This window comes from Mercenaria mercenaria, chromosome 4 (genome assembly GCF_021730395.1).
Source record: "Mercenaria mercenaria strain notata chromosome 4, MADL_Memer_1, whole genome shotgun sequence".
Lineage (NCBI taxonomy): Eukaryota > Metazoa > Mollusca > Bivalvia > Venerida > Veneridae > Mercenaria > Mercenaria mercenaria.
Window position 1 is genome coordinate 94922188 of NC_069364.1, and position 24821 is coordinate 94947008.

Sequence of the window (24821 nt, forward strand, 5' to 3'; positions counted from 1 at the left end):
ATACCTTGATAACTAAACCAGAACTTTGTTATTGTGCGTCATTTTAACGTCTCGACGTCACTTCTGTTTACGGACGTTTATTTCCCTCGCTTTATTTAAATACGCTACTGTATTTCGGTTTGCTTGATCTATTCTAAAATTTGTAAAACACGGTATGCAAGAAAAATAATTTGTCACTGGCTGTAGTTGCAGATGGAAATATCGGGCTCTCGGCTAACTGTTAGAGTGGTAACTCGATAGAGCCTCGTACCACCAAAAACAGTTAGCCTCGGCCCGGATATTCCCATCTACAGCCAATGACAGATTATTGTACTGTCATTGTGTCGCTGCGAAAGAACGAAATGGCACAAATCAGTCACCGCACTTTTATATTAGCTGCGTCGTTTATTGCCATCGCAATATCACTTATATCGATCTTTACCGTATAGCTATCATATTAGTCTTGAGATCACTCGTTTTTCAATCGGGATAAAGTTAGTAATTATAGAAACTGTGAACAAAACTTTTATTGGTCAGGTCATATTGAAGGGACTGACATCCAGATTGAACAAGAGCAAAGAAAATATCATACTTTCCATTGCTGTATTTTTAAGAAAGTTTTGTATCTTAGTTATTGACAGATTTTATGGGAACACCTGAGTTTCAGTTGTTGTTTTTTCTGCTAACCGAATTGAACGTTTGTCACGTGGTAAACTGTCTTAATTATAAAGCTGTGTGTAATTGTTTCTATTGCTGAGGCAACCCTGGTTTAATTTTCATAACCAAGCATGTTTTTTTTTCTTGATTTAGCATTTGTTGAAAATAGTTTAGAAACAAATGTTCATGTTCTTATGATCAACATGTAACCAAACTTCAATTTTAAAGAAAGATCATTTTAGCCAAAAATTTTCGTCCAGTCCCTTTAAAATATCAAGAAAGTTAAATCAACGGGCAGTCAAAGATATCTTTTTATAGCATATAGAATCTATACATATCTGTCGGGACAATAATTATGTCTTACCCGAATTTGCCTCTATTTCATTCGTATCTCTTTTATTTCTTTTCTCATTTCCAATCTCAAAATCTACAGTTAACGTCACATTTCATATGTCAAAATTTGAAAAAAAGACGGCTCCCGGTAGAGAATATTACATTTCATTTTAATCTAACAAACCAGTTAGATCTAGTTTGTATGTTTACAGAACGCATGAACGTTTGGAAACTTCCCAAAAATATCAGCTGTTCAAAATTGATGGACACTGCATCGCAGCACAATATAATCAGACAGTTGTGCTTGATTTACTTGTAAAAACTACACTTAAAATGAACCATGTTTTTATATCAGCACTTTATATGATAAACAAGTGTTCCTGTTTGCAGACGAATACCTCGACCAGCGACGCGGAATTTAGTGTGATATCAAAAAGACTTACTGTATTCGCAATATAACTGGATTCACTAATTTGCTATTAAGAAGTGCCTCTACCAAGATGAAGTTTGATGAAATTCTGGAGAAACTTGGACAGTTTGGAATATATCAGAAAAGGGTATTCAGCTTTTTGGCTTTTCCCGCAGTGAGCATTGGTAGCTTCTGTTTTATGGTGATTGTAATTCTCTACACTCCGGATCACAGGTAATTTTCTGCGTCCTTACTTTTGTTGTTTTGTTTACCTCTGCAATGACAATTTCGTTCTCAGTAAAATGTTCGCTGTATTTTCCTCGGTCCAAAAAACTTAAACATACACCGCATGTCAAACTTACTGGAAATGAATCCAACTCCCATCCCCATGAAAAAACCTCAATTAGTCCCCCAGAAAAACATGAATAAATCCCCACCCCTCAAAAACGTCAATTAGTCCCCCGATAAAACATGAATCAATTATACAATACCCCGTCAAAAGCGTCAATCAGTCCCCCAATAAAACATGAATCACCCCGGTCCCTCAAAATTAAACGTCAATCAGTCGCCCTGTAAAAAAACTCACGAAATCCCCACCCCCCCACAACCACCAAGTATACCCCCTCATAAAACCGAAGTCATTGCCGTTACAAAAATACCTGTAAACAATGTTTGATTGTTTTCCTATTTTTATGTATGCCATACTAAAAACTTTTTTAAGCTTATATATGAGTAATTTGTTTCATCAGGATACTGGTATTCTACGATTCTATGTATTCTACTCATGATTTTTTTCACTTTTTTTTTATCTAGAATAAAGTGTTATCTGCAAAATATGCAGAAATCGATGTGGTGTATTTGAATATTGAGGTCGTTGAAAAGGTTCAAGAGGTCAAGATGAAGAACTATGCTAACTGCTGTTAAATTGTATCTTTAGCGACATGCTGATTTTTGTTCTGTTAAAAGAAGAATAACGAAGACAAAAGGAAAATTGACATTAACGTACATTAGTAGTATGTTAACGCGCTTCTATAATCCAGTTTCGACTGGATGTTTTAGAAAAAAGAAGGTTTTCACGAAAAGTCTAATGCTCTAAATTTCACGATTCAGACTTTGCACGATGTGTGTTTACAGTAAACTTAACTGATCATGAGATAGTGTGCTTCTTTTTAGCTGGAGCGGATCGCTTTAAAACAAGGTTTTTTTGCTTAGCTTGCAAATATTGAAACGGTGTTATACTATATAAACAATTACGAATAATGTAACTGTATGTCTTAAATTTCTATTTCGTACTTTTAATGACCGATGTATTAAGAAAATATTTTATAAAGATAAAAATGAAATATTATTTAATGCTTAGTTTTAAAGTTGCTTAACGTTTTATTATTGTTGATCAGTAAATTATTCGTGAGAGAAAAAGTAGCAACTGAAAGGACACACACTGTACTAGCTCAAGCATCGAGTTCAGTCGCGTAATGATATATAGATGTGATACAAGATCTTTGTCAGAAAGTACAGCCGTACGTGCGTCTTCAAGAAAAAGCATCGGTTACTTTGTAATGGTACGAGTGTCAGTAACACTGGTTGCTCGAGTGATCCTTTAATGGAAGAAAGATACACGGTAAAGTAGTTTCATGCGTTTTTAGGGATTTTTTTCCAACTTACTTTTAAAGTAGACTGGCTCCTAGACTATGATATATAATATCATTTTTATTTTTAAATGTTTTAGTATAGCCAGTCTGTACCCTACGTCCAATATCATGCGATAATACATTTTGTATTATAATTACTTCTCAGAGAAAATCGCTAAAATAGAGCTGTATTTTGCACTACTACATAAAATAAATGAAAAAATACAAGACAGATTATTTATCATTCTAGTAGTTAGTCTATTGTTAATGGAATGAAGGGCAACATAGTTCTTAGTAGATCATGTTCAGGAAAGTTTTGAACTTGTAACTTTGTGGTTCTGAACGGTTATTTGAATTGGTTTGAAAGCTGAACGGTTATTGGAACATTACACGTATATGTTGATTTGCGGAAAAATAAAAATATGATTAGGTTAGAAACCAAATGCACTTAATCCTTAGAGAGTGTTAAAGGTTGTAAACCGATACGTTTATAAAACATTGTTATCGGTCAAACAAACAAACTTGACCTATAAATTTTGCGTTTGTTGTTTGTTTGATCAAAAACCTGAAAAGTGGGAATAAACTGACATGCGTTTACCACGGAGCAGGTATTATCTTTCATGCTTGTCAAGGAACAATTTCGTACTCATAATTTTCCACTGGTTATCTGCCAGTATGCAAAATCAAGCCGGTAAACAATATGACCTTTGCCAAATTTCTTCTATTGCTTCTAACTACTTCCACATGATAAGATTATTTGAGAAGTGATTCGTCACGTGAAAAGGGACCTTTTTTGCAGTGCGACTTACATGACAAGAACAAAGTTTAAATACTTAACGTAGAAAAATTTATATTTACAGTCAGTAAAATGTTTTATATAGAAAGAAAGAAGTGATTATTTTCCTTGCAATAATATCATGAAATGTGGTCCTCTCCACTAGATTATACGCGCGTTTGACGTTAGTCACAAAACACGTTAACAAAATGGCATCGTTAGAAAAAGAAATCTTTCAAAACTGGAGGCCAGAATTTAAAAAAAAAGCGTAAAATAATACTTTAAACTATTTATTTCTGACGAGAAAGATCAAAATTTAATTGACACGACCATATGAGTTTTTTTCTTTGATTTGCAGATATTTTAAGTTAAAGTCTGGAACTGTAATTTTATCGGAAGGCGAATTAAAATTGATATGCGCAAGGTTTTTTGGCTGTTCTATTTAAATATTGAAACTACTTTTTGTGTTACAAACTACTTTAAAAATGTAAATAAAAGGTTTTCTTGCTATTTTTGTGCATTTAAACTGATATAAAACGGATTAGGACTTCTTACAAATAATCCCAAGTATCGGGATTCATAAAATTGCGGTCCCGATGTGGTTTATACCTTTCAAAACGCATAAAATGGCTTATAATTATTTAAATAAAATCAATCATTTTTGTCAAGCCCGCTTGCGGAAGCGAAGACATAGTTATCAAAATGACTGTTCTGTGTATGTGCGTGCGTGCGTCCGGATTTGTTGTTTGTCCGGCCTATAACTTTGACATGCATTGAGGAATCTTGTTTATATTTGGCATGAATATTAACCTCAGTGAGACGGACTCTATCTTAAAGGTCAAGGTCACAGTTATGGGTCATAGGACGGGCTCGACATGTTGTTCGTAGGCATCTCGTATTTAAAAGCTTTCCTGGAAACGCATTAATGCATCACAACGTAAAAATTCTTAAAGGGACATTAGAAGCCACCATCAAAGGATTATGATGATTCAGTAAACATTGAACCAAGATACAAGAAAATATCTCAAGTTAATAGGGTCTGTTCCGTTCCGTTCCTCTGCCATCGATAACAAAATCACAAATGTTCTTCATACCGGGACAACATAACTGGTGCAAAGCCCAGACACCTGTCCAAAATGTTAAGATCACACATTGACGTGAATCATGACTGTTCGTTTTTTCTTGTCCAGTGTGCAACTGGATAGATATTCAATCTACTTGACATGAGCTTTAAACACACTTAGAAGTTACTTTTTTATTATTAATTGTTGTCCAGTTTCCATTTTTATGCACAGTCGAATATTCAAATGTAACAGGCTGAAAATACTTCAGGCCTGACCGGAAATCGAACCCGGGACCTCTCACACCTAAGGCGGACACTCTACAACGTCGCTATAAAAGCTAGCTCAATAGCAAGGAAGTATAAGTGCACCCTTATACTCTACCCTACTACACAAAGAAGTATATCCTGACATAAACATTCTTGCATAAAAACTACTTTTTTCACTGGATCCGCCCAAGCATTAACGGGAGAAAAATCGTGTGCAAACAAGGCAATTCACATGCTGTTAATACAAGATTTTTATTTTTGAAATGCTTTGCCAGGGACGTATGTATGTATTTCTGCGTAGACTGATATCTGGCATCTGCATCTTGTTTCTTCCATGATAACCTCTTCTTGTAGCATTATAGATACAATGTAATCCATAGTTTGTTTAGCTGTATCAGTTTCTAACCCCAAACGTACTGCCCCCATCAATGTACGCACTAGCTTCTCTTAGAGTTTACTCCCTTTACAAAGCGTCTGTTCAGTTATTGTAAATAACTGTGAATAAATAAGTATCGCGTGTAACTTGTGTTATTGCTCGTTTTTAGGTATTATATTAATGATTTTTGTTAGTATCAGTCGGTTTGTTTTTACCTGATTTTTCGCAGAATTCATATAATAAACCTCAAAAGCTAGTCACTAGCTTCGTACTCATCCGTACTCTAAGTGTGTTCGTACTCAAAATAATTCGAATGTAAAGTTGTTATTCTTAAAATTATGTTCCTGTTAATCACATTTTTAAGTTATATGCAAAATTATGTGAAATGTAACGTTTGTAATAACTAAAAATAAAAATGAGATGCTCAAAACCCTTTTAATGATAGGATTTGGGTCATTTTTGGACGATTTGGGTTAATTACAGTGTTAGCTGGATCCCAGCATTACACATTATATACAAAAGTTAAATGAAACCAAATATTTGTTAAAGCAAGTACCTGTTGTAAAATACTATTAATTTGGACCAATCAGAAACAAGTTCTATGAAATTCAATAGCACCAATCAAAGCTCACTTCTACTAAGGCGAAACACACAATCTGACTAAAGTACATCTCCAATTAAAGCTACGCACATAGGATCTGAAGACGTGCTATTGATAGCCTCGTTCTGACGACCTTTCCGGCAGCCAATCAGAGCCTTACTCACAACATTTTGTATATGATAGTAGAAGTTTAAAAAATCTATATTTAGCCTGGGTTTTTCATACATTGTATTTACATTCTTATGACGACCACATCGCGACTACGCCCTCGTGTTTTGAGAGAAATCATATGTTAGACTTGGTCACGTTTACAAGGTGTCAGACAGCCGATTAGCTCAGTCGGTAGGGCACTCGCCCCGTGAGCGAGAGGTCCCGGGTTCGAGCCCCGGACTACCAGGACTGCACATATTTTTCTCACTCTTTGACATTCGACGCTATTTTGATGGTTCAGGCAAATGCTTGTTGAAACAAGTTGTCTGATTGGTTCAAATAAAAATAGATTTGCGAAAATAAAAATTGCAATATCGGAAATCCAAAATATACAGAAGACGAATGTGAATGGGTCATTCTCAGATCTTCGTTTAGAAGATCAAGTACTTTAGTCAGATTGACGGAACACACAGATAGTTCGTTCTGTATCCATCGATCGAGGATTCAACTAATACAATGTGCCTTAAAACGGGAAGGGTTTGGTGTGAAATTCGTAGTACCGGGGTTAGCACTTTCAAATAGGTTTCGAATCATGTGCATGATATTTATACAATATATTGAATAACAAACTTACGCCCTGATTTATAATTTTTGTTTACCTTTTCACTTTCACTTTCGAGCTTGTAGCGGGAACAAAATGACGTAGCGCGATCACGTGATTGGGCACATTGTAATAATTTATCCCAGTATCTTGATGTGGAAGTTATTGCAACTACAATGTCAGGGCGGATAAATTATTATAAAGAAGACGTTTGAAGTTCATAGACAAAAGAAGAACAAGGTTTCGAGCTATAGGGCCAGCACATAGGAGTTTTACATTAACGGTAGCTGAATGCTATAAACGATATAGCAAATATAGGCTGAGCATCGGAACTTAGTGAGTTACAGTTTATTTAGAGACAAAGTACAGCCAAGTCATCGGAGTAATATCTATATGATAGTTGAATGTTATATATGATAGCATATAGGTGTTAAGCATCCAGAGTCAGGGCAAATAAATTCAGCTTTAATTAAAGCATCTATGCGATAGGACTCGTACGTTGTTGTTCAAAGACATTGTCTAACGGTAACTTCGACAGAAATACCAGTCAAGTATAGTATCTCCAGCCTATGGGAGTTTTAGCTGATTTCATTAGTTGACGGTTGATAGTTGAAACACTGAGTGATTTTTGCCTGATCCCTGAAATTATCTAGGTCATAATTGCAATTATTTACGAATCATTGATAAACGAATCATTAAGGCAAGGTAACCAGAGAAAAATTTTATATGAGATATATGGTGTCACCAGCTCTACGTTTTAACAAAGGACATTCTACAGCGTTTGTCAGCTAGTCTAAGACAAAGTCACCTTAGCTGTTGGACACATTTCATTGTTCAAGATACTAAAGGCGTAGGCACTTCCCTGGGTCTTATAACTCATATCCTGACATCCCTACATGATTGTCAGAATGTTTGTTTCTGTGAAATCTAGATCACTTTTAAAATTTGGCTACTCGAGGTCTTAAGATAGGTCACTAGGTCAAATCATTGGCGAACTTTAATAGCACTACAGGGGCCACATTGATACTAGGTCACTAGGTCATATCATAAAAACACCTTGTTAACACTTTATGTTAGAATGTTTGTCTCTATGACATTTAGGTCAAGTTCAAAAACTGGGTTAACTGAGGTCTTAAACTAGGCTAAATCACAATAGAATCTTGTTTACACTCTACCTTATATTATCAAAATGGCAAAGCCGTATATCGAATCTAGAATTTGTTGTCAGATTAAACTTGTTGGTTTGACCTTATTCATCCGCCTACCTGACGTAAATCTGGTCTGAATACGAAAGTACGAAGCTATGCGTGCCCGCTCGTGATGAAATAATGCACGGAGGGGCACCTGGGGTCTTCCTGCACCATTAAAGCTGGAAAGTCGCCATATGACCTATCATGTGTCAGTGCGACGTTAAATCCAACAAAAGAAAACAAAATAAAAAAAAAAAGAAAAAAAAAGAAGAAAAAAACAAAAACAAAAAACGAAGCTATGTTAGAGAGAAACTTCATTGACATGTACTGAACAAATGTGAACAACTTATGAGTACGTTCCTTGTAGATTTGCAAAGACAGAAGTGAGGGTTTTCTTCCTTTTATAATAATCAGGACTTTATCATCGAACACTGAGTAATTCCTCTTTGAAACGTGTATAGGAACTTTAGATAAACCTTTAGTGGGTATGTTTAAACTGTTTTCTGAAGACAGTTAATGTTTTTGCTGTATGACCGGTTATTATTTGACATTTTTATTTCAAATACCATGAAATGAAACACTTTTTGAATGGCTTGCCGCGCAATAATCAAAACTCGTGCAAATAGTTTTGGTTATTGACCTTGCAAGCCATTCAGTAAGTGAATACTGATAATGTTTTTTTCATACATGTTTTAAAGTTGTGCTCACACTTTATAGATGCAAGATACCAGGATTGGACAATGACACATACGAAGTTCAGGGTAAATTTCATGAAGAACTGCTCAATAAAAGTATTCCATTATCAGATGATCCGACCTTGACCTATGACCAGTGTAATGTTTACGATACCGGAAGTGCAGCATTAGACGGAAACAGCCGACCAATAAACGCAAGTGTTTTAAAGTGTACGGATTGGGTGTACGACAAATCAGTTTTCAGCGAAACATTTACCTCAAAGGTAATTTATTTAGCTTTATGTCATTATGTTTTCATTTTATTAGAAATATAAATATTATTTTTAAAGGAAATCTAATTTGTGTTTCCTTATGTCTATTCCCAGACAAAATAGCCGGTATGCCGACAATTTGATTAGTTGATGTAACAAATGGTCGACAAACTGTTAAATGGCTCTAGACAGCGGGTCGAAGTGACCTAGAAGCTCATGACGCCAAAAGAAAAGCCAAATTTAAATATTTCTCGAAAGAAAAAAGAAATTTTTACGACTTGAGCAAAAATTCCCCAAAACAATTTTGGAGCAAAGTCAACACATACAGAAATTTGAAAAATGCAAAATCATCACAAATTGATGCAGCCCAGTTTGCTTCATATTTTTCTGAAATTCTTAACAGGAAGGTTGAGAGTAATTTCATCCCTAATATGTCTAATGTTATAGATAATCTCGTAGAAATACAATGCCTAGGTAAACCTTTAGAGGACGGTGAAATGCATAAAGCAATTTCTTCTTTGTCAAGAAATAAGGCACCCGGTTGTGATTTAATAATATCAGACTTTTTTATTGATGCCAAAGGTTTTATAACTCCATTTTTACTTTCAATTTTTAACAAGATATTTAATGATGGTGTTTACCCACTGTGTTGGACAAAAGGTATTATTGTGCCAATCCATAAAAAAGGTGACAAGTCTGACCCCAGTAATTATAGAGGCATATCCCTTATAAGTACAATATTTTACGTGGCAGACTAAATAACTGGTGTGAGAGTCAATCTATACTCAGTGATGTCCAGTTTGGATTTCGTAATAATAGAAGTACTTCTGACTGTGTATTCATCCTCCACAGTATTATACAGAAACTTTTGTCAACCAGTGAAACACGATATTGTGCCTTTATAGATTATGAAAAGGCCTTTGATACTATCGACAGAGAAATATTGTGGTATAAACTACTTGACATTGGCGTGAGTAGTAAAATGATTAAAATGTTAACACCAGTTTATGAACATGTATCAGCCTGTATTAAGGTTTTCTCAAATACGTCTGATTTTTTCGAGGTGTCGCTCGGCTGGAAACAGGGGGGACCACTCTCGCCGATACTTTTTATTCTTTTCGTTAACGATGTAACATAAAACCTTGATTTTAATTCCTTGACTGAAACTGATTTAATTCAATTTTGTATCTATATGTTGTTATTTGCAGACGACATGGTCCTTTTTACTACGAACAAACAAAGCCTCCAGGCTCAATTAGATAGTTTTTATGTATATTCTGTTAAATGGGGATTAAAGATCAATATTAATAAAACAAAAAATATGTACTTTTAGAAAACGAAGAAAAGTAGAAAATTATCAATGGTGTATTAATAATGAACCGTTAGAGATCGTAGACTCTTTGTTACCTTGGGGTAAAGTTTAGCAGTAATGGATCAATGGTGGAGGCAATTAAATCTTTGTCCGACCAGTCCCTCAAAGCAATAAATGGTTTATATTCAATCTTTTCTAGACTTAAATTTGATTTGAAAACTAAGCTTTTATTATTTGATCGCATGGTTGAACCAATTTTATTCTACTGCTTAGAGATATGGGGTGAATATGATACCAATTCTATAGACAGGGTTCACTTGAAATTTTGCAAAAAAATACTTGGGGTTAAACCCCAAACTCCTAATATGGCTGTTCTTGGTGAATTAGGAAGATATTCTTTGTCTATACTGTGTAAGGAAAGAGTTTTGAAGTACTGGCTGAAACTGATGAATAATAAAAATTCACTTATGTACCATGTTTTTAATATGCAGTGTAATAATATTGACTCCCCAAGATGTTTAAATTGGGCTAAACATGTGAAATCATTATTGAATGACTTAGGTTTTAGCAATTTATGGAACAACATTAATGAAAATATAAATTATTTTCCTATGTTACAGAATCGTCTCCGAGACCAATTTAAGCAAAACTGGCACTTTGATATCAACAATATGGCAAAACTTGATTATTATTCAGAATTCAAAACCGAATTTAGATATGAGCCTTATCTTGATATTGTAGAAAATGACTATCTCAGAAAATTGCTTACATGTTTTCGTCTTTCAGCACACAGTCTGGCTATAGAAATAGGAAGATATGTTGGTACTGATAGAGCAAATAGAATTTGTAGAAATTGTAATCATAATGTCGTAGAATCAGAATATCACTTTTTGATGACTTGCTGCAAATATTCTAATATTCGATCAAAATACATACCACATCTATGCAGAAATTCAACAGATTAATGAGGTCAAGAAAAAGAAAAACTGTAATAAATATTTGTAAATTTATCAACGAGTCATATAAATTAAGGGCAGAAACGTTATAGTTAAGACCATTGATACGAATTTCTTTTATTATACATATAATTGTAATGTTTACTCATGTGCATGTATATCTAGTTATTTCTTATAGTTATCTCTGTTCATTAGCCAAAGACATGTTATGTCGATATTGCTAATAAAGTTTGTTGTTGTTGTTGTTGATAATAACCACGACAGTCTAATCGTCTACCCAGCAAACATCGTAATATTGGATCAATATCGGCAAACCTATACTGTATCTATTATTGATATTGGTCCGACATTCAGGCGATAAAATAATGGCTAGTCGAAGGAAACAACACTATGTATAACGTAAACATTTCAAAACTGATGTTAGGTCGATTTGATATGTAATGTTTGTTGGACATTTATCATAATATAGTTTTTAAACATTACATGTTTTAAACATTTTTGTTATCTACAATGTTACAAAACATAATGCTTTCTGTCTTATTATGATACAGGCGAATTTTGTTTGTGGAGATGCGCTTAAAACCTCTCATATACAGATGCTTTTCTATTTTGGAGTCCTTGTCGGGGACTTTGTTCTTGGAATATTCGCCGACATGTAAGTATTTGTAAGAAAGGTAGCTATTAATCCTAAATAATTTCAAGAATATACACACTAGAATCCGTAGAAAAAACTTACTTTTTTGAACTTCCTAAATATTCTTTCGTTGTCATTTCTAAACATAACTGTGACGGTTTTTCCGTCTATTCGTTTGTCAAAATTAGGTTTGAAAATTCTTATTTATGAACCTGGCTATAAACAACGTTGCAGTTATAACTGGTTATTCATTGGTAGTTAGGCATTTGATATAGCAAAGATGTGTCTGAGAAGGAAAAACGCTGAATTCATTTGAAGGGTTTTGAAAACCGAAAAAGTGACATATCATAAAGCGAAATATGCGCTAGTATAAGTAGAAAAAGGGAAGATATAACATTAAATTCACTCACATCCTCGCACCTTAAATTGCATGTCGCTGTTGTATAAAAAATATGACAGTGATTCGATTGTTATATGTTGAAGTTTATTTTTATTTGTTTTTAGAATGGGTAGAAAGAAGGCTTTATGTGCAGCACTGGCTCTTCTATTGGTGGTGTCTGCGAGCGTTACGTGGGCGCCAGAATTCTACTCGTTTGCCATCCTACAGTTTCTTATCGGAGCATCCGCCCATGGGGCCTTTATGTGTATCGCCGTTTTTAGTATGTATTAAATAACACGGTGAGAGTCATACATTTTTTAATAATTGATTGCTGAAAAAGTACATTTGGAATGAGAAAAAAATGAGGTTTATATAATTTCTCTTTACAATAAGCTGCAATATACCAGGAAATTGTGAGAAGATTGTTAAAAAAGGAGCCAACATAATGATACGGTGCAAAATTGCCGCTTAGCGCTCCTTCGTATACTGAGTCCATCAGAGGTGCAACACAGTCACATTGTACATAGGATTCTAGTTTGCGAGAGGCTTTTGCGGCAGACAGTCAAAAGTATCGATATGAAGAAAACTATCATAAATCGCTGCCGTTGGTTATGACACTGTTTTCATTTATTCAGTGTTAAAGTTTTTTTCAAGATGGAATTGATTTGTTTGAAATGTTCAAAAATTAGAAAATGGGCGGAATTTGAGCAAATGGTTTCCAAATGAAGGTAGACTAAGAATCAGTTAGACCATCTTGTATTTCATTTTATTGGTGAAATTCATATCTTTAAAATTATTTCAGGTATGGAAATTGTTGGTGTAACAAAACGGGTATGGACCGGCATGTTCCTACAGATATTCTTTGGTACTGGTGGAATATACTTGGCGACTGTGAGCTACCTCGCCCGGGACTGGATCTGGATCAACGCAGCATGTGCTATACCATGTATATTTTATCTGGCTCTCTGGTGGTATGTAACGTGTCAATTTTGGGAGATATTACCCTATTTAAACACTTCATTATTATTATAGTTTGCCGTAAGCAGGCGGTCGTCAAAGGTATTGGTTTATCCAATTAAAAATTCTTTTATCTCTGTTAATGATATTCCTCGATTTGTAAACCTTACCCAGAGGTCGCAGGTTCGCACCTTGTAGAGAATTTTTTTCCACTGTTTTCGCCCTGACGGGAGTTGATTCTCCTACAAGCGAAGTAAAATTCTAGCGATACTGACCAGTACATTCAAAGCAAGTGTCTTAGTTCTTGAAATCATTTCACTTTTAAAGGAATACATTTTTATACTTTCATTTGCATTCAATGTGATTCAAATATAGTCATAAGAACATGTTTTAGAATGGCATGAACGTAGACCAGAATCAGTGTCTGCGGTTCTGGATTCACATTGCGGTATATTAATGAGACAGAATATTTAACCATTTCCGTTAATACAGGATTATACCAGAATCGCCCAGATGGCTTATCAGTAAAGGGAGAAGACGCGAATCAGCAACCATTATCCGTAAAGTAGCAGACACAAACAAAGTCACACTTCCTGAATCAATGCTGGAAGTCAAAGAAGACGATAAAGGGACACATGGGAATCTCTGGCACGTGGTCACGAGCCCCGTACTCTTGAAGCGAACGCTTATATTGTGCTTTGATTGGTAAGTCAATATTTAAACCGACAGCGTCTTCCCTAGTGAACTCAGATTATAGTTAAACCAGTGTAAGAAGACCACGTTATTGAGAGACAAAAGCTGGTCGTTAGATGCAGGTGGTCTATATTCATTGGTCAAATGCACTGTAAGTGTTTAAAGAGGAAATGAAAGAAATGAAATTTAGAGCATTAGGCAATTCTTAGCTAAGGGTTTTTTAAATGTTGTTTACAGATTTGATATACTGACTTGTTTTAAAAAAAGGGAGAAATGTATTGAGAAAGCAGTTTGAAAAAAAAAGAAGATATAATAAGTCGCCTTCCATTCAGCAATTTAACGAAATCCTTTATATAATACTTAAATCCTTATATTAGCTGATTTTAAAGTAAAAACTAACGAACAAAAACAATTTATTCTATTTTTGTTGGGTTTAACGTCGCACCAACACAATTATAGGTCATAAGGCGACTTGAACAAAACAAACACCAAACATTTACTTAATGTTACTTTCGCATACTCCATTATTACCATATCAGACAAACAACACAATATTAGCTCCTGTACTCGGTTAAAGGGAGGGAAAGCACGTTTTAGTAACCCATTTAGTTTTAGCTAGTGACCTCCCTTGCATATATCTGTTTACAGGATGATAGTGAGCATGACCTATTATGGCGTTACCATGAACGCTGGGAACCTCGGCGGAAGTTTCTATCTTAATTTCCTGTTGATGGGTGTGGCCGAACTTCCCGGATATCTCGTTGGTATCATCCTGCTTGACAGAATAGGTCGACGCTGGTGTAACGCCGGAAGTCTACTGGTTGGTGGTGTAGCTTGTCTTGCCACAGTGCCAACAGTGTTACTGGCGAAAACAGGTAGTTTTAAGTTTTTGTTATCATACACACATGAACATTCTTTGCATTCTCAAGACAACATTTTCGCATTTTACTTGAGCAGCGGCAGTTTTTGGCTCTTTGCATTTATTGTGCGATAAGTATACAAGGCGTTTATGCTAGATGTGATGCATTTAATACTTATGCATATTATATCCTCGGCGATTTCGCAGATGCCACACCAGGAAACTAACAAGCGTAAATAATTATTTATTACTTGACCAGCGTGTCCACTCTATGGTTATATGGCTGCTTTCATGTACATTTACTTGTGACTCCCTAGACATTACTCGCTGCAATTAAAAGCCTGAAAAGCCACCATTTGAATCCAAATGTGTCGGCGTGTCTCTAAACTCAGTAATATAACGTCCATTGAGAGCCAGACGGGCTCATCAGCATACGGATGAATAACGTTGATGAGCCCTTCTGGTTCTCAACGGACGAAAATTTATTAAATGAATGATTCTACCGTTTTAACTGATGTTAATCGTGCACAATGGTGCACATAATATTTTGATAGTTATCATTTCTGTGGTTTTTGTTTTTAATATAATCAAATACTTACTAGTATTCAATAACTACATGCATGTAACAATCAGACTTAAAGACCAACCACAGCTTACTGACGTTTTCTCCAGATATATATAATTCATGAAAATCATTCTGATAATACAGGTATAATACAGATATAGTACTAGATGGCAAGATTAAAATTTATGCCTTTCCTGATTTGATATGTTTAAACAACTTCATCTGCTAACTTATCCTGTCGTTCCCTTTTCAATGTAGTTTATAAAAATGAAATAAATAACTTATCTTTTACTGTAGAAACAAAGTGTAGTTTAAACTTAACTAATACATTATGCATACTGCTACATTGATACAATAAAATGTTTAAACATTAGACACTTTGTCTTTACCTATTATATGCCTCCTTCAGTTTGCAACTAGATACCTGTTTTATTTTAATAATATTTAAATCGTGGAAACGCAAAATAATACAAAATTTTCCCGCTGTGGGTCTTTAAGAACCAGATCTTTCTAAAAGGTAACCTCGTGCAAACCTCGTGCTCTTGAATATATGGTTTTGATTAGATTGCACATGTTGTCCGCTGTACTTAGTCATATGAAAAGGTAATAATGTCCTCTTTTCATTAACTGTGTTCAATATAACATGAAGGAAGTTCAATTTATAGCTCCGTCACGAGATGCCTATTTTATGGAAAATTCCATACTGTAAATGGTTTTAATTAAAATGATTCAGAACGGAACACCACGAACTTCTAAATACAACACAGCTAATTAGCTAATTAGTTCTTGACAAATCCGTTTTTGAGATCAAGGAAAACTGTGGATACCAAACAAGGCTTAGTATGAAATTGCAAACTATTCTACACAAAATATGTGAAAAATGTTAAAGCTTGTGCACTGGTCCTATTTTTCCCCCTTAAAATATTAAGGTTTTAATAGGAGTATATCACCAAAAAAACAGAAATATTTTATAAACGAACAACATCGTTACCAATATTTTACCTGACCATTACATGTTCTGCCGTACTGTCCCGTACTGAAAATATCCTGAAAAAGTTGTCTCCCTTTGAAAATGAATGCCATTTGTAAAGAAATAAAAATAAACAATCGTTGAAAACTGTGTTTCACCTAGTTATGTGAAATTTCAACACTCGCACTCTTTTACAAATGCATCAAAACAAACATGTGTAACAGGTCCTTGAAAATGGTGAGTTTTTAAAAGCGCTTGACTGTCTGGAAGTGGGGCCTGTTTAAACAGTTCTTTTTTCGGAATTCAATGCTTATATCAGTATACTGACACTTGTTTTGTAGAGTAATGTAAGTAATATACACGCTATCATTACAGAAACAACAAACAATTGTCAGTATACTAATATAAACATTGAATTCCGAAAACAGGACTGCCTAAATGGGACCCACTTCCGGGCAGTCAAATGCCTTCAAAAACTCACCATTTTCAAAGAACTGTTACACATGTTGGTTTTGATTCATTTGCAATCGTATGCGAGTGTTGAAATTTCACATAATTTGGAAAACAGTTTTCAGCAATTGTTTATTTTTATTTCTTTACAAATGGCTTTCATTTTCAAAGGGGGACAACTTTTTCAGAATATTTTCAGTACGGGACAGTACGGCAGAACATGTAAAGGTTAAGTAAAATATTGGTAACGATGTTATTCGTTTATAAAATATTTCTGTGTTTTGGTGATATACTCCTAAACCTTGAAGAGACTCGTCATTTTGTGAGCCTCAGATCCACATGTTCACACGTGCCGAAAGCAAAAACACACATAACGTAAAAAGATCCATCTACTATATATACTATCTTTTAAGATTTGCAGTGGTTGACGATAACTCTTGCGTTGATAGGAAAGGCTGGATCCTCAATGGCGTTTGGCGTTGTGTTCATATTTACTGGTGAATTACTTCCAACTGTAGTAAGAAATGCTGCCATGGGATCTTGTTCTTGCGCTGCACGCGTTGGAGCCATGCTTGCCCCTTATATTGCCAAATCCGTACGTATACGGCCTTTTTCATCATATGTACTCAGACCTTCTTATCATGAGATCCATGGTAAATTTCCACTGTGTAGAACTCTTAAATACATGAATTATCTTCTTCTTAAGTAAGCCGTGTAATAAATAACCTATTGTCTTGGTGATATTTATGCTCATCTCGAAGGAGTGAGAGGGGGTACTTTTTGCTTATGGAGGTCGATCCGTCCGTCTGTCCATCTGTCAACCCGTCCGTCTCTCAGTTCGATCAATAATTAAAGTGCCGTTTAACATAGATTAGTCAACAGCATAGAATGATTGCCTGTGGTCAATAGATGATTCCCTTTTTTTGGGGGGTTGGTGGGGGTGCGGGTTAAAGTCAAGGTCCAGGTGACCTTGAGCCGACCTTGACCTTGAGCCTGGAGACTGTTTCCAGTCAGTAACTGAAGAAAGCTAGAGGCCAACTGTAAGTTGACTTCATATGGTGATTGTGATTAGTCACTGTACGAATTCTTCTGCTTTTGTGTCTGTGGTCAAAGGTCAAGGTCAGAGAGACGGCATAACTGTAAAATAGTTTCTTATCAAGATTTAGAAAATTCTTTGGCCTACCTTAGTCAGACATAGGTTAATGTCCTATGTTCACTAAAGGACTACAATTAATAAGTCAAAGATGAAGATCACAGCGACCTTCAGCATTAGACTGTTTTCCGGTCAACAACTTGAGAATGCTTATGAATACAGTGGTCACACTTAAATAAGTGACTTAATGTGTTCACTACAGGACCCTCCTTGCTTTAGGGTCTGACAGTTTAAGTCATAGTGACCTTTAGACTGGAAATGTTTTCCAAATAAGACTCGAGAACGCAGTTCCCTACTGTTAAGAAATCAGTACTAGGTCAAGGGACTAGAATGCTTTGACCTACAATAGCCAAATGTCCTATGTTCAGTCAAGGACTACAAATGTTTCAGTTACCTCATAAAGACCACCATTGGGCGCGTTTCTTGGTCATGCTCACTATCATCCTGTAAATCAATTTGTAGGACATTGGAGTTATGACTGTTGTTTCTACATCGGGTTGTTCTTGTAGTTGTTATTATGATTATTATTATTATTATGTCTCCCACCACACAGCGGTGTGGGAGACATATTGATTTACTTCTGTATGTGTGTGTGTGTCCGTGTGTCTGTCACAATCTTGTCCGCGCTCTAAGTCGAACATTTCTCATCCGATCTTCACAAATTGAACAAAATGTGTTTGCCAATAAGTCCTCGGCCAAGTTCGATAACTAGCCAAAACGGCCCAGACACTTTGGAATTATGGCCCTTGAAGATGTCAGTGATACAGGTCATGGTGCATGGTTGACTCGGATACATAATGGAGAAGAAATGCCAATCTAGATGATTAGGCAGTTGTGGGAGACATGCGCTTTTCTCAAAAGCAGCTGTAGTTATTACTATTATTATTTGATACCACATTCTCATAGCATGATTTTCATGTATCTATACACGTTCAAAGCTGTTTTGCAGTTACCAACGATTACAAATGTAAATAAAAACGTTATAAGAATTAAATAATACCGGTATTATATCTATATTGTCTTGACACAGGGTGAATTGATAGGTGGCGAGTTTGGTCAAGTAGAACCTTTAGTAGTGTTTGGAGGTTTATCAATACTCGCTGGTCTACTATTACTTTTGCTGCCAGAGACACTGAATCAGAAACTGCCAGATACCATACAAGAAGGAGAGGAATTTGGAAGGTATTGTCACAATGACTGATATATGTTAGATAAGATAAAATGATTGGGAAGCGAATAAGCAAACCACATTGCAAATAGGCTAATATTTACGCAGGCAAATATTTCGCCATTTGGCTCTTTAACCATTCTATGAAGTTTTTCTGGAAAGTTTAGCCAAGTTAACTTATTTATATTAAAGAAAATTTGGCGGACTCAGAGTGTCATGAAAATCGTGTGCCTAAGGAGATTAGTTAAATGGCAATTTATTTTTCATTTCAAAAGCGTTTATCTTTAAAATAATATTTTATTAAATTGAATTAAAATGATCTTTATTGTTGTAGGAAATCGAATCCACCGTTTGATATGGAGCTAGAAGTGGAAGCGCCATTTATTGCAAAGGATACAGACAGCAACATGTAATGGAGAGTAACACAAATGCTATATGCGATAAGAGTATTATGTTAGAATGGCAGTCAACTGGAAAATAAAATAAAACACAAAATCATTCCGTCCTACAACAGCATTTAAAATCAACTGCTCAGTTTTTCAATTGCTCAATGGATTCCTGTTCCAGAGGCTTAATTCTTTTTTTGACAGATTCAATATTTTCAGGGACAACAATTGTTACATTTATCGCATTTGACACATATTGGTTAAATGCGACATATGGTCATGTGATTTCCGTTGCCGAAGATGTACGAAAGTATTTCATACATGCTATGTTTTAGTTAGTTTGTTACAAATCGTTGTATGATATAAGAATTTCTTTTTTAAATGGCTAGAAGATGGATATTACGGACAGATGGTGTTAAGATGGATGGATGGGTAGATGGTAAAAGTGAACAGTCGCCTCAACGCAAACTGTTGTATAAGCGTTGTTTCCTCTGTGTTTTGAATGGACCTAGGTGTAAATATGCTGTAATATGTATTTTAAGGTAGTATTGTTTCCTTTGTTGTATAAGGTATGGCCTATGTAATTATCTGTAATTTTAAGACAATTAGGATGTATTTATTTGCAAGATAATTCCATCTATCTGTAAACATTAACAATGTGCTTTGTTGATGAAAAAATAACTGTCCCCATGTTCATTACAGAAAATTATCTTATTGTATTATTGCTAACAAAAACCCACACTTTATTTACTTTATTCAGTCATACTGTTACACTATGTGACCTGACTTAAATAAAAGTAATTGTTGTTGTTGTTGTTTAAGACACCTTAAAGAAAGGTAGATAGTTTTCCTTTTATATTAGACCTTAACATTTTCACAGCAACAATCTCTATACAAAAAAACAACAACAGTTTCCCCTGTGATTTATGCCAAACAGAGGTTGTACTGTATGTTTAAATTACATCCTTGCTTTAAATTCAAATGCACGTTTAAATTGTTGAGATAGTTCTTTATGTTTTCATTTGGCATTTTATTGACAAGGTTTATACTACTATGGGCTATATTCATAGACCTTTCTCCAACTTCACTCATTGAGTGCACTCAAATAAATTGTCTAACGGTCACGCCTTTACTCAGGAAAGATTCAATTTGTATTCATAAAGATGAGTGACAGTCGAGTCAACTCTCGAGAGTGAGTGATTGCTGAGGGAGGTCCTGGGGACACTTGAGTGTTTCTCAAATATCAAAATGCAAGTTTAGATGATGAATTTACAATATTTAAGTCATTTGATGGTATGATAATAGTGTCGTGTATGTATTTAAGGCGAAGGTACATATTTGTGAATTTTTTTTTAAATGTTCTTTTTAATACATTTTGCATGTAGAGGACGATGAAAATGCAAAAAAAAGGAAAAAATAATAGACATTAATTGATGCAAACTATTTAAAAATAGATACAGGCAAATTAAATATAGATCTACGAAGCATAGGCTAATGGGGCTCATCAGTCAATCCCAGAAACACACGTCCTAGTAACAAATATTAACATTTAACAAGCCTAGATATCGGAAAATTCATACTGAAAAATATAAACATTTCCCTCCAATTTAATGTCATTAAAAAAAAAACAATATTCACCAAATCTCATTCGAAAACATTTATTTCACAAATGATATATTTGTAATGATTGGAATTTACGTGGACTGGCTTTCGGAAACACCAACAATTAAAGGCACGAGTGTTATTCAGTTGTAAAAAAATTTCAGTTTCAGCGGAAAAAAACTCATGTATTTTTAAGTATAAATTTTATTCTACTAACATGACTAATAATACTAATACTAATACGTTATATAAAACAAATAGACGGACGGACAAACATTCAGACAGGCAATAAAACGACAACTTCCGACTTGGCAAATAGATCTGCAAAATTAACGATCAGCACTTTTGCATACCTTTGATGTTATTGTCATATATACTGTTATAATCCTATAAATATATATGTACAATGAAACCAATACTTGAGTTGCCCTTCCGAAAGTTAAGATTGAGTGGGATTTATGAATATGACATTCGACCTCCACTCACACTCCCGCAAGGTCTACTCGAGGCCCACTTGAGTGATACTTACCCAAGTTTGAGTCAAGTGTGAGTTTGAGTGGCGACTATGAATATGGCCCAATGTCTTTAACTGCATAGGTTGATGTACGACTGTGTTGTACATTTTGGCCATAATGGCACATCTACTGCAATAATGGCCCGAGAGTCTTAACCGGAGGCTCTTTGTGAAATTAGATGTGTTATTATGGCCAGAAGGCAAGGCAACCCGCTAACTGACCTTTTTATCATATACATTTTTACCGTAGACGTCGGAATGCACTGACGTTCCGCAAATGACCGAAAGTATGCCAGTAACACTTTATTGGCACATGTGCCTGTAATTTTATCCTAAATATGTTACTATATATTGTAAGGTATATAATGATGCTCTTTATCATATATCTGATACAAAAAGTACTGTCGTTATGACATTTCTTCAGAGACTCATAATAGCACAGTGTGCCTCACGCGCCAAAATCATATTGACAATAATATTTTTCTAAATAGATTTTTAGACTTGGATGGCATGACTGTTAAATAGCAACATAATTGTTTGGCCGCATGACTGTTAAATAGCAACGTAATTGTTTGGCCGTGTGAAAAATATAGAGACTTAGAATACAAATATGAATTTTATGCGAGGGCATACATTTTAAAAGGTCAAAAACGGCTTTTGTTTGTCTTCTAGTTTCATATTGGCCCTCCGGTGTTGCCATGATCGCACTAGGAGGTTTGCCATTATAATTAGAAACAATTTGGAGTTATATATTTACCTTCTATTAGATTATTAAAATGAAATACTAATATTTGATTTCCACCGATTGTGTGGTACCCTTTGTGCTTTTATAATGACTCAGTTGATAATGTTATGCATTTTTAGCCTCGTGTGTGTAATGTTTGGTTATGAATTCCGATAATGATGAGTCACATAATTATGTAGAATGTCTTTTTGTAATGATATACATGTACATGTTTATTCATTTACATCCATAAGCAATAAAATGTATACACTAATTGATATAGTTGTCTGCTGACAGAGATATTTGTGAAAAGTCATGAAGTAACACCTAACACAGCCAGAAGGTTGGCATTTATAAAGTGCAAATGCCTAACTGAAGTCTTTGGCATCAGTTACAAAACAGCTTAAAGAAGATTTAATAATTGTCCTGTATAAACCTTATTATGTCAGAAAGCTTGTGAATTTGTATGCGTCAAATTGCAACAATCCCTATGTATACATAAAAATGTTAAAACTGAAGGGAAAAGACAAGGTCGATTTCAGGCAATAAGATTTTATCCTTCATAGATGAAAGGGGTGGATTATTTTTGAGATACTGTTTACTTTACCTGTGATGGACATATTAGAAAATTATATTTATATTACAATAGGAAAAATAACAAAAAGAAAAAGATTTTGTATAGTTATGTTAAAATATCAACAGGAAAAGTGAGAGTCGACCAACGCAGTCCCCTGTAGCTGTGGTACACGATTAATATATACACTTAAAATACATAGCTAAAGTAAGACATATAGAAAAAGAGGTGAAAAAAGAAGTAGGAATCTTGAAACAATCAGTGACAAAGACATCAATAGGGAGTTTAAACAGATAAATGGTGCGCAGAAAATATCACGACTGCTCCAAAGTTACAGGAAAGTGTAGACCGCCAAAATACACGACGAATAAACGCAAATATGCTCGAATAAAATACATACAATGCACACCAGATTAATTGTATACTCTGTATATATATTCAATGTCCCTAAATTTGAAACACCGGACGCAATAGATAAAAAAAATTCAAAAGATCTCAGTCCAAGAAGTGCCTATCCCGGAATCTTCCAGCAGTTCCGTCTGACACAAAAAGGAAAGCGTACCAAACAACGGTAAAATACTTAACGCCAAGCATTGTAGTGTTTCTGAAAATATTTGTTTTTAACCACTCTTCACACGGCGTATATTTCGAATTCAAACTGAAATATATCAAAACATGTTAATGCATAGCTTTCACATTTTGTTTATAAACCGACCAATATATTATGGTAAAAACTTAAACAGCTGACAGAAAGGAAATATGAAAACAACAATGTTTATATTCAGAAAATGGTCAAATACATATTAGATATCACTTAATATTCATGAGTTACCCCTGATTTTGCCCAAGTCCTACAGTAACTTATTAATATCTATATACATGGTACACATTGTCTTTAGCAGAAAAAAACTACTGTAGAACTGATTTACTTGTTACTTTGTATCACTTCATCTCTTCGTAATCATTGCTTCCCAAATTAAGGTGAAACCAGACAGAAATGGAAAGCTGAAATCTCGCGAAGTAAAATATCAATTAGTGGTGGTCTGCGAGTGTCATACGGGACCCATAATGGGCTTTATCTGTACATTATACCTATAGCTTTAAAGAAAACAGGTGATACTGACTTTGGAGTGGAAGTTTGAAACATACTTTTACAATATTGCAACACGGCTCAATTTTTTACTCTTCTACAAAAAGTAATATTATCGTGTTTATCCCTCTAAATGGACGTGTCTAAATAATATGCCACTGAATAAATAATTGAACTTCCAGTACAATATGCCAATATTCTGTATGACCTAAAAATTGATCTCAGTCTCAAAAGTACGCCCAGACAAACTTTCTATCAAATAGCTCCGCTAATCCAGTTGGCTAAATTGCATTGTGTGATTGATATGAGGTTTGTATGCCATTCCTTTGACGCCTTTTCGCTTTTTGGAATATCAGTTCAATGGATTACCTGAAAATATGTTAGTACCAAAATAGAATCCATATTTACTCTTCGCCACCTACTCTGATGCCATCGAACCGTTATATAAAATCAAGCAAATAAACAAACAAAAACACACATTGCAATATAAGGCAAATATACTGATTTAAGATATTGTCGTTATAATAATAATTAGACAGAGATCTGACATTTGGGTCGTACATGGCATGTAAGAAAATCCGGGTTTATGTAATAACAGAGCAGACTAAAGATTGGTTCGTTCGTAAATACGAGGTATGTCTGTCTAATTTGAGGAATTAATAAAGTGGATTGACTTCTTATAAACCAAGTTATATCTATGCGTTCTGAGACGAATAATGAATTCTGTTCTGTGGTAAAGAATATTTGTTAGTTAAACGTCTTAATATTGTAAACATCTTTATTTTTTTCTTATTCGATATTGAATAGTTGACCATGTGTACAACCATGGCAGGTATGGTGAATGATTTTTTCAACAA

The 24821-nt window shown here is 34.7% G+C and overlaps 1 protein-coding gene across 1 annotated transcript; it reads left to right on the forward strand.

Annotated features, from left to right (window-relative positions):
* The first annotated feature begins 1193 nt into the window (after positions 1–1193).
* Positions 1194–20067, forward strand: LOC123553095 (organic cation transporter protein-like). Its single transcript, XM_053541991.1, has 10 exons — positions 1194–1612; positions 8750–8990; positions 11798–11901; positions 12385–12539; positions 13062–13230; positions 13709–13921; positions 14558–14784; positions 17167–17348; positions 18937–19088; positions 19409–20067. The coding sequence occupies exons 1-10, from the start codon at positions 1470–1472 to the stop codon at positions 19485–19487; spliced, it is 1665 nt and encodes a 554-aa protein (XP_053397966.1). The 5' UTR covers positions 1194–1469; the 3' UTR covers positions 19488–20067.
* The last annotated feature ends 4754 nt before the right edge of the window (positions 20068–24821 follow it).

Bases quoted from the DNA above. Each gene is read 5' to 3' on its own strand.
- LOC123553095 (XM_053541991.1), top strand. From the start codon at position 1,470: ATGAAGTTTGATGAAATTCTGGAGAAACTTGGACAGTTTGGAATATAT. The intron at 8,991-11,797 runs GTAATTTATTTA...ATTATGATACAG, and splicing joins GCGAAACATTTACCTCAAAG to GCGAATTTTGTTTGTGGAGA. The intron at 13,231-13,708 runs GTATGTAACGTG...CCGTTAATACAG, and splicing joins TTTTATCTGGCTCTCTGGTG to GATTATACCAGAATCGCCCA.